Source organism: Gobio gobio (genome assembly GCF_949357685.1).
Source record: "Gobio gobio genome assembly, chromosome: 11".
Taxonomy (NCBI): Eukaryota; Metazoa; Chordata; class Actinopteri; order Cypriniformes; family Gobionidae; genus Gobio; species Gobio gobio.
The window spans coordinates 33,189,175-33,200,321 of NC_137104.1; the positions used below are offsets into that span (position 1 = coordinate 33,189,175).

At 37.6% G+C, this 11,147-nt stretch overlaps 1 protein-coding gene across 1 annotated transcript; it reads left to right on the forward strand.

Moving 5' to 3' along the window:
• Positions 1-5,265: 5,265 nt before the first annotated feature.
• On the forward strand, positions 5,266-9,458 carry 42sp43 (P43 5S RNA-binding protein; the record flags this gene model as incomplete). Its single annotated transcript, XM_079828536.1, has 9 exons — positions 5,266-5,400; positions 5,480-5,580; positions 5,968-6,064; positions 6,140-6,225; positions 6,321-6,394; positions 6,824-6,904; positions 7,038-7,267; positions 8,997-9,050; positions 9,216-9,458. The coding sequence occupies 9 exons, from the start codon at positions 5,266-5,268 to the stop codon at positions 9,456-9,458; spliced, it is 1,101 nt and encodes a 366-aa protein (XP_079684662.1).
• Between the last annotated feature and the right edge of the window lie 1,689 nt (positions 9,459-11,147).

Here is an 11,147-nt window from a genome sequence, read left to right on the forward strand (position 1 = left end):
AGATCCTGTCCAACAGTCAAAACAGCAGTTAGGATCTTCAAGGTCAGGATAGTATGCAGTTAGTATTAAATAAATGGACAGATGTAACAGATGTGGACTTATGAATGTAGAATAAGAAGCAGGCCTATAACTGAGGAGTAATTGTTTTTACATATGGTACATGACTTGAACCCCTAAGTTACTAGTGTATTTTTATTTTGTTTCAGGCAACAAAAAGAATGAAAGCGAATTTCCAGAAAGAACAGGGATACACTACACAAAGAAATTGAAAAACTAAAGAAATCGCTAGAGAAGGAAAGAAAACGTGCTGACAAATACAGAAAAAGATATAAGCGCTTAAATAAGAATGACTCTCCTCGTTCAAAAGTAAATGAATTAACTAAGACAGGCAGAGTAAGCTCTAAAATCAGAAAAACACTACTATATCATGAAGCCTTGATTGAAGACATAAAGAATAAGTACTGTAAAGCAAGAAAAGAAAAAGAAAAACAACTAATAGCAAAGGTAACAGCAGGGAGGATTGTGAAGAAGTACAGGCTACAAGGATTTGCTGAAAATGCCCTCGGTTTTTCGAAGAAGCGTCGCAGTGTTCAGACTGAAGACCTCTGTTCCACCAACATAAATCCCACAAACAGGTTCACTGTTGCGTTCAAGTCCAAAGTCAAAACCTTCTTCACGCGAGATGACAACAGTCGGATAACGACTGGACGAAAACAAACAATTACCAGGAACAAAGTGAAGAAGCAGAAAAGGTTTCTGGTTGACACAACTAAAAATCTTCACAAAAAATGTCTTACTGAAAACACAAACAACATATCATACTCCCTTTTCTGTAAGCTTCGTCAATTTTGGGTTGTACATCCCACTCTCTCTGAACGGAACACATGTCTGTGCAAGATCCACGAAAATCTCAGATTTGTCGTTGACAAGTTGCATCAGTTGAGGCTCATAGATACTTCAGATCTCGAGAGTTTGACTAAAATGATAACCTGTGACACCTCCAGGAAAGTGTGCATGTATGATGAGTGTGAGGAATGCAAAGATAAAACCGTTCAGCTCTCCAGATTTGATGGGGCAACAAAGGTTGCATTCACTCAATGGGCTACAGCAGAGAAAGCAAGGGAAGATGCGAGGGAGGGTCCTACCACTGTCAAGATCACAGTGAAGAAAACTATGGAGGAAACACAAGACAATCTTGTGGAGTTATTCCACACTCTTCTTCATAAATTCAAAAGACACACTTTCAACATAAATCAACAGTACTCCTACTGCAGAGAGTTGAAAAAGAATCTGTCAAAAGAGGAGGCAGTGATCCACATTGACTTCTCTGAAAATTACACATGTAAATACAGCTCAGAGATTCAAGCTGTCCACTTTGGCTCCTCGCACCAACAAGCTACTCTGCACACTGGTGTTTTGTACATAGGTGGAAAAAAAGAGCCCATCTGTTTCAGCACAGTGTCACCCTCCAAACACAAAAGCCCCCCAGCTATATGGGAACACATGAATCCGGTGCTGAATTATCTTCAAGCCACATACCCACATGTATCTGTTCTACACTTTCTGAGTGATGGACCATGTACTCAATACAAACAGAAAGGGAATTTCTTCCTTTTCAGCACAGAGCTTGCAAAACGAGGTCTGAAAGGTGGAACGTGGAATTTTTTTGAGGCAAGCCATGGCAAGGGAGCCCCTGACGGTGTTGGGGGAACCTTGAAAAGAACAGCGGACAAGTTGGTGACCAATGGCCGTGACATACCCGATGCCCATGAGCTATATAAGGCCCTCACAGAGACCTCTACAACTGTTAAGTTGTTTTATGTACCATCTGATGCAGTGGAGCAGGCAATGGAAAGGATGCCAGGCCAGATACCACCAGTGCCAGCCACCATGAAAACCCACCAAGTGGTCACATTAAGTCCAGGAGAAATCCTTTACCGGGAAGTAAGTTGCATGTGCTTCACGCAAAAGCAGCTGAGATGTCAGTGCTTCACCACACAGCACTTTACTTTCAACAAGACACCCCAAAAGGTGCCAACAGATGCAATTGCTTGGGAAAGTGGAGGTCTCATTGGAAAGTGGTGTGTGCTAAAATATGATAAAGACCTATATCCTGGGATCATCATGGATACGGATGAGATGCATGCACTTGTAAAATGTATGCATCGTGTTGGTGCCAACAGGTTCTTCTGGCCTCCAAGAGATGACTTCCTGTGGTATCTCTTTGATTATGTGCTCGAAATCATTGAGGCACCACAGCCTGTGACATCCCGGCACATGGAAATCCAGAAGGACGTGTGGATGCGACTCTCCCAGTCACTGTTGTGATGCTCTTTTCCAGTGTTCAGTTTTTCAGAGTTTTTCATGACTGAAGTATTCCAGTTTTCCATTACATTTCCAATGTTCATGTCTCCCCTACCCCAGTTTTTAAAGTTTAAAACCAGCAGATCACAGAAACACTGTCTATAACAACCGTCACAGTGTACCACCCCGTCACATCAGTTACCACCCCGTCACAGGGTCATTTTGTTTAAATTTATGTAACATTTCATTTTCTTTTCCATAAACTTTTATGTTGAATGATGTTCTTGTTGTGTGGCCTAATCAAATAAATGTGAAAAAATGTGTATTTTCTAAAGTTAATTCGTTTTTTTCAGTACAAACAATGAGGTCATTGAAATGTCAAATTCATATTTCAAGATTAAAAATATAAAAATTAATTAAATTACAAAGTTTCTATTTGTAGTTTCCAAAAAAGGGACATTTTACTATTAGGAAAACATTAGAATTAAAAAAATTATATCTTGTCTAACTACTCTAACAGTGTACATATTGTCCGTGACGGGGTGGTACAAGAAAGGCTCCCTTGCATAAATAAAAAGGATAATAATAATACGAATTTTGTTCCTGAGGTGGGAAAATATGTTATTTGGGAAGATCAAGATATCTTTCAAGTTATAGGTTTTTTTTTTTTACGTTTGTTCTTAACGAAAATTTTGAAAATTGCAACATGGAAATTGCACCCGTTTCGTAGAATGACTCTTCTCAAGATTGTTCCATGTTGCATTTGTGCCCTAGTATTTGTCCTTCATTTATGAATGGAATTTTTTCAGATTTATGCCAGTTTTGTTGATTTTATTTGCCAGTTTCTATAAAAATGCTCTCTGTTGCAGTCACACACATGTGTGTGTGTGTGTGTGTGTGTGTGTGTGTGTGTGTGTGTGTGTGTGTGTGTGTGTGTGTGTGTGTGTGTGTGTGTGTGTGTGTGTGTGTGTGTGTGTGTGTGTGTGTGTGTGTGCGTGCGTGCGTGCGTGCGTGTGTGTGTGTGCGTGTGTGTGTATGAGACAGAAAGTTCATTCAAACTTTGTGTTTATGCTCTAGGACCAGATCTTGATATAAATGTAGACATTTTCAGATTTATACTGGATTTAGTGGATTTTTTTTTTTTGACAAACAAAGTGAAAAAAAAAGCATTTTTTACATTTACCCATTCATTGCCAAAATCTAAAAAATGCCCCAGACACCTGTGTTTGTGTGTGTGTGTGTGTGTGTGTGTGTGTGTGTGTGTGTGTGTGTGTGTGTGTGTGTGTGTGTGTGTGTGTGTGTGTGTGTGTGTGTGTGTGTGTGTGTGTGTGTGTGTGTGTGTGTGTGTGTGTGTGTGTGTGAGTGTGACTGTGAGTGAACATGCTTGTTCCATATTGCATTTGTGCTCTAGTATTAGTCCTTCATTTATGTATGAAAATCTTTCAGATTTATGCCAGTTTTGTTGATTTATTTGCCAATTTCAATAAAAATACTCTCTGTTGCAGTCACACACATGTGTTTGTGTGTACGTGTGTGTGTGTGTGTGTGTGTGTGTGTGTGTGTGTGTGTGTGTGTGTGTGTGTGTGTGTGTGTGTGTGTGTGTGTGTGTGTGTGTGTGTGTGTGTGTGTGTGTGTGTGTGTGTGTGTGTGTGTGTGTGTGTGTGTGTGTATGAGATAGAAAGTTCGTTCTACTTTGTGTTTATGCTCTAGGACCAGACCTTGTTATAAATGTAGAAATTTTCAGATTTATACTGGATTTAGTTAATTTTTTTTTATCAAAAATGTGAAAAACATTTTTTTACACTTTCCCCTTCATTTTCAATGTGGACTTCAACGGTAAAAAAAAATGTACACCCGTTTAGAACAACCAAATCAAGCCCATATTTTTTGTGCATGTTTGGATAGATTATTTAGGAAAAGTCACAGAGTCTCATGTCCCTGAGATGAAGGGAACACTTTTTAAAAATGGAGGAAAAGTCCAGCGGGGTCAGCTGGACCCCAAGGGCCGATCAAGGGCTAGGCTACTGTATTTGTTTCCAAGTGTGCAAATATGTTTACTTTAAAGGGATTTTTTTTTCAAGTTTGTATTTTCTGTTTTAGATGCTCTTACACAGCAGATGGGGACAGCCGCCATCACCCAATTTACCTTTGCCCAGGCTGTGCAAAAGTGGCTGCGCTATAGCGCCAGACCGGGCAGGAAGGACTGGACGACAAACCATTCAGACGTCAGAGGACCATGAACTGTAAATAGGCTAAAGAGGACAAATAATAAAATAAGAGGCCAATAAAATAGTTTTTACCTTAAATAGTGTGGTGTGGTCAGTGTTTTGGGCTAGACTATATAGGCATACAAGCTTTCAAATGTTCCAGCACTTTTTCACATCCTGGCTGTAGATTAATCAGTCTTCATTATAGGCTATTTAATTTATTGCATTACATTTTCGTATGCCTAGCCATACTCTTCTATGGCTTAATAACGATTGAAATTCCATTGAAATCACGTTAATCCTTAGTTCAGTTGAAATTTCAACATTGTTTCAATATCCTGATAATTGAAATAGCCTACAATTGAAGTTCCGTTGATCTATGGACAGGATTTCAACGTTGTTTCAATATTAAAACAGGGTGCAAAATGACTTATTCTTGACAACGGAATGTTTAACATAGTTTCAGTTGTGGTGACGTCTATATCATAAGTCAGATTTGTATGGATTTTCCAATCAAGCTCATAGCCAATGCAATCGCTAGGCAGACTCATTGTTTATGACACCGTGCTCTCATTAACTCTCCATTATTACCAAACATCATTAGCTCAACCATATGCAGGTGACAGGGGTATAAATAGCTAAAGCCGACACAGACATCAGCAATTAATAATTCGAACACAACGGGGTGGGGGAAAAATAGATAAAATAATCTCAGTAAAAACGCATTGGTAGTTGCAAGCACTTTTGTAAAATGATGAGCGCACAGGTGCTTAAGAAAGAGGACGCAGTGCCGCGACAGCAGTTATTTAACTGCTCTTATACTGAATGTGGCGCGACTTTCACTCGACAATGGCGTCTGCTGGAGCACGAGACTGTTCACACTGGTGTGGTGAGTAGTAATACACTGTAAAAATGAATAAATAAAATCATATTTATGATCATACTCTTTTTATTTCTGTTCCTTTTAGCGACCTCACAAGTGTGTATTTGCGGAATGTGGACGCAGTTTCACCCGTAAATCGCACCTGAGTCGGCATGCTTCAGTACACAGTGGCGTGAAAAACTTCAAGTAATATGGTTTAAAACAATCAGTTTAAAATAGACTAGAGAATTTTTGCCAGGTGTGTCTTGCCGTTAGACCTATATAGGCACATGTTAGACGCGCTTTAGACGCCATTCAGACATTTGGGTGATGTAGCCTACTTGGGTAAACATTTTATTCTTAATTATAAAGTTATGGCATGGTATTAATTGAGAGGTTATGCGAATGTATTCGTAGGCTACTTAACAAAAAAGTTCCCTTGCAACACATGACTAAGTTGACCATAAAATGCCAAAATAATGGCATGATGAAACTTAAAGAAACTGTGGCCAGTTTAGAAATTAATGAAGATTCTTAATGTATAGGCCTATTTATCGACTAACCTTTTTTTTTTTTTTGTTTATCACTGAGCAGGTGCACTGCCGCTCCCTGTGGCAAAAACTTCTATGCCGCAGATAAACTTCGGAGGCATGTGCGTTACGCGCACAGCGAAAAACGCGATCACTTCGAGGTTTGACTCCCATTTTCTTTTTGTCATAACTCTAAACAAGTTTAAAGATAATCAAGACGAACTCTGTTTCCCCAGTGTAAAGAGCCTCAGTGCGCAAAGACGTTCAGGAAAAGGCGAGCGTTAAAGCTGCACCTGGCGACGCACGGTACTTCAAGTTTCAGGTGCGTCTGCAGCCTAAACGTTTTATAATGCTTTATAACCTTCACAGCAGAAAGTAAAATGTGGAGAGAATATTACCCTTTTTTTTCTGCCCAAGATGCTTGAAAAGTGGCTGTGGAATGAGTTTTAATTCTCACATTGCGCGAAATGCTCATGGTAGAAGGCATGCAGGTGAGGATTCAACAATTCTGTTATTGTTATTTCATTGATTAAAAATTGTTTATTTGCTAAATGCTATTGACTTAATCTATGGTAAGTATGGGTACTGTCAATTTCTGTATTTATAAAAACAAGACAATGTAAAATGCACTCAAGGGAATATTCTATAACTCCCTAGGCTACCCTCCTGGGGCAAGACACCGAAAATATGGCTATACTGTAGCTTATAAAATGTATTTTCATTGAATCGAGCATGAAGGGATCTTTTCTCGGAATCAACCCAGACGCTCTGCAGTTTCTACCTTTTTTGAAGGTTAAATTTTAAATAGTTTCAGTATCCGGTTACTCTATTCGTACAATTACTCAAGAACACCTCTGCAACTACCCACTATAATCTCTCTCAACAGTTTTACAATGGCCACCCAATAACTGTCTTTTCAGGTTATCGCTGTCTTTATGCTGAATGCCCCATCAGTGTACACACCTGGAGGAAATTACGGAAACACATGGCGAGTCACCTAGGTAAATCAGTGCAAACATTTGTTTGGTTATTGGATGTGAAATGCCAGTTTTCCATTTCCCATGAGTGCTATGCTCGTTGTGCCTGTAATGGTATTCACAAAAGCTCTAAAGTTTCTTTCATTTTTGTTAACAGCATCGTTCTCCTGTATGGTATGTAAAAAGGCCTTCCGGAAATGTGATGCCTTGAGGAGGCACAAGCGGACACATGCATTGCAGAAGCCAGTTTTGCTATGCCCCAGTCAAGGTTGCCAGGCGTACTTCTCCACAACCTTCAACCTGCAGCACCATATTCGAAAGGTCCATCTGCAACTGCTCTCTCACAGCTGTTCCTTCCCAGCCTGCAACAAGAATTTTGCCATGCGTGTGAGTACATTAAGGAAAGTGGAAGGGATGGTAGAATGGTCTTATGATGTCTTGTCTTAGAATTTAAGAAATTATAACCACTGCACCATCACATGCAGTCATCCTGTAGCTGAAATACCCCTGTAGTTTGTAAAGAAACAAATCCTTTCAATCCTACTCCTGAGAACAGTACAATACATTTTGTGCCTGCTCTTTGAATCCCTTAACTAAAAGTGGGTACCTAGCAGGGCCGTGCAGAGAGTTCGGCAGGGGCTCAAATGTAAAAAAGGGGCTATATATATATATTTATATATTTATATATATTATAATGTTTATATATCCTTATGCTCATCAAGCCTACATTTATTTAATCAAAAATACAGAAAAAACAGTAGCCTAATATTGTGAAATATTATTACATTGTTTTCTTTAACTTTTTATTAATCAAAGAATCTTAAAGAGTATCAGTTTCCATCATTGACATTAAATCCTCATATTAGAATGATTTCTGAATGATCATGTGACACTGAAGAGTGGAGTAATGATGCTGAAAATACAGCTGTGATCACAGGAATAAATTATAGTTTAAATTATTTTAAAATAGAAAACCATTATTTTAAAATATTTCGCAATATTGCTGTTTTTTTTTTAAATAAATGCAGGCTTGATGAACATAAGAGACTTATTTCATAATGCTGCATAATATTCAAAAATAGTATAAAGTCCTTTCACGTAACCATTTCGCCAGTCTACACTTCACATAGCCTAGTTTTAATAGGCCTGTAGGTGCCGGTGGCACTTGGGTTTTGTTAACTTTGATAGTTTCATGAAATAGTAAACGATGTATCAATATAGGCTACATAAATACAAGTGAATTTAACACTACTTACCATTAATGCGACTTTTGCTGCTGTGGTTTTGAGCAGGAATTTGTTTGTCTGTTAAAATCCGTTTTGTCAGTGATTCAATTTATAAAATGAGCCAAACCGCAGGAAATTGTTCCACAAACGTTAGTTCGTCTGTCCATGTAATTTTCAACCGATTTATGAATAAGAACAGAAAATTACCGCTTCACATGATCATCGCCCAATGGAATTTGAACTTGCTTTGCCAGATCACGATTGGTTTGTGTATACATGACAAACGGGCATTGGTGAATTGTGTAATACTTTAAAATATATAGCTTTGTAATTAAATCAACACTTTAGCTCTGATTATGGATGGAAAAAAAAAATTGGTTTACTTTTTTCTCCGTGAGGCCACACACTCTCTGAAAGGACCATATTTGGCTCGAGAGCCGTTTCAGAACAGTGGAAAATCAGCACTACAGTCAATCAAAACGCACGCGACCCATGGCAACGCGTTACGGCAACGCCTCAACAGAAATTGTCCGACTTTTGAGCCGTCTGTTACTATTGTATGCACTGTCATTTTATAATAATCACATTTATTTAGTTTTATTGACCACGATATTATCATTGATATTTGTCTGAGAGGGGCACTTTTGATTCATTTTGAAAAAGGGCAGGGGCTCGAGCACCCAAAGCAAATCTCCCCCCCCCCCCCCCCCCCCCGCACGTGCCTGGTACCTAGGATCTGAATAAAAAATCACTTAATCACAACTCTCTTCATTCAAGTTTGTTTACTTGTAGGGCCTCAATGTTGATGTCATGTATATATGTATATATATATATATATATATATATATATATGTGTGCTAGTAACCCCTACCTGTGCTGTTTTTCAACAGGAAAGCCTCGTCCGCCACATGTTGCGCCATGAACCTGATGTGGCCAAACTCAAGGTAGTTATGTGCCTTAAAGGAGTATTATGGGTTAAGTTGAGCTTCATAAATGGTATCTGACATGCTGTAGATTACTACATTGACAAATAAGTGTATATGCTTTTTTTGTTTTGTTTTCTCTCTCTACTTCAACCCACTGGTTTTAATACTTGAATTCTTGTTTAGCACCCACATAAGCGGAGCAGTAAGTGTTGGCAGAAACGATTGGAAGGGCGGAATCGACGTCCGCTGGTTGAAGACCTTCATTCTCTTTTTTCATTACGCATGAACATCACTCAGAGGGCCAAACTGGAAGCTGATCTGACAGGCCTGTTTAATGAGCGTAAAATCCCACACCACATTGATCCTGAAGTAAATCTGCGAGATCTGTTTAGTATCCGGCCGACTCCACTAAAGGTGGTTGATTAAAAAAAAAGAAAAGAATATATATATTTTTTTTATATTTTTTTTTTATATATATATAAATGAATACAGACATGCTTTCAGTTTATTTGAAGGAAAATTGTTTAATGTTTGTACTTAATGTAAAGCTTTTGTTATTAGGCTACTGAGATGAGAAACAAATTTGAGTTTGAATTCTATATGCTAAATAAGTTGTTCAGGTGTCTGGCTTGTGCACATTTTCATATTAGCTATGGTTTGTAGTTACTTGGTTTGTGATGTGTTAAGTTGATGGTCTGTATTCACAGCATGCATGTTTTGATTTGTGCACAATGAACTCAATACCCAGGTGTTTTGATTACGTTGCGGCCATGATCTGTATAAAGTTTTACAAATGTATTACACATTTACTTTTGCATCTGTTTTGTACATCCATAGAGAAGCACTTACAACCTCAAATTTGCTAGGACCATTGCTTTCCACCCTGTGTACATACTTCCCTTGGTTGATATTACTAGTTAAATTTCACCGTTACATTCGGTGTTCTGAAACAAGCGTTTAGCACTGTGCGCACACTTCAGCTGGTCCAGCCTGAATTTTTTTTTGGGTCATGATTTGAATGTTTAGAAACAATTTGAGACATCGTTGTTCGATAAGTTTCAGATATGAAATTTAATATTAAGTTTTATACAATTGTTTTCCAGTTCAAAGAGATCGAAATTACACTTGCATACCTGACATGATTGCCCAAAAGGTGTTTCAAAGGTGACTGCGGAGTGAAAATACTTGCCTGAAAGGGATTTTGATTAAACTCAAACATTTCATTCTCTAGTGTAAAAAAATAATTTTCTTTGTTACAGGGAGTTTTGTTTTTAGTTAATATTTTTAGAGATAAATGTCTAACTTGTACAAACCCTATTACAATTTAATAGAAAATAGCCAAACTACATTTATAAATTAACATTTATTCAGTGTTACAAATACTAAGCCAGTACATTACCGATTTTTAAACCAAATAAAGTGTTACTAAGTCATTAGTACAGAAAATTGAACAATTTATAAATTAAACTGTTTTAAAGAGTTGACGTTATAAAGTTTCAGTATCTCATCGTTAGGGATGGGTGTAGGTAAATCAAGATTTTATCACTGACACTTATCATTCCTCTTATTGATATAATTTGGCACAAAAAAGAAAGACGTGACAAGATAAGCACATTCAGCAGTTATTTTATTATTAGGCCTACTTTTATTTGCAGAAATAGGTTAAATTGTTTCCTGAGTGTCCAACTGCTACAAACGTCTGGTGGTGATGTGCATTAATACTGCTGCACTGTCACCATCCTTCTCTGGCAGCTGAAAAGAAGGATTGCCTTGTTAATGTTGCTAATGTTTTTTTAATGCTTTTGAAAGAAGTCTCTTCAGCTAAACCAAGGCTGCATTTATTTTAATCACATATACAGTAAAATAGAAATATTGTGAAATATGATAAAAAAAAATCAAATCAAATCTTCGGTTTGATTATATTTTACAATGTAATTTATTCATGTGATTCAAAGCTGAATTTTATTTTACTGTTGAAAATAGTTGTGCAGCTTCATATTTTTGTGTAAACCATGATGCATTTTTTCAGGATTCTTTGAGTACAAAGTTTAAAAAGTAAAATACTACTACTACTAATAATTATAATAAAAAAGTTATAATAATTAGTTAATGTTT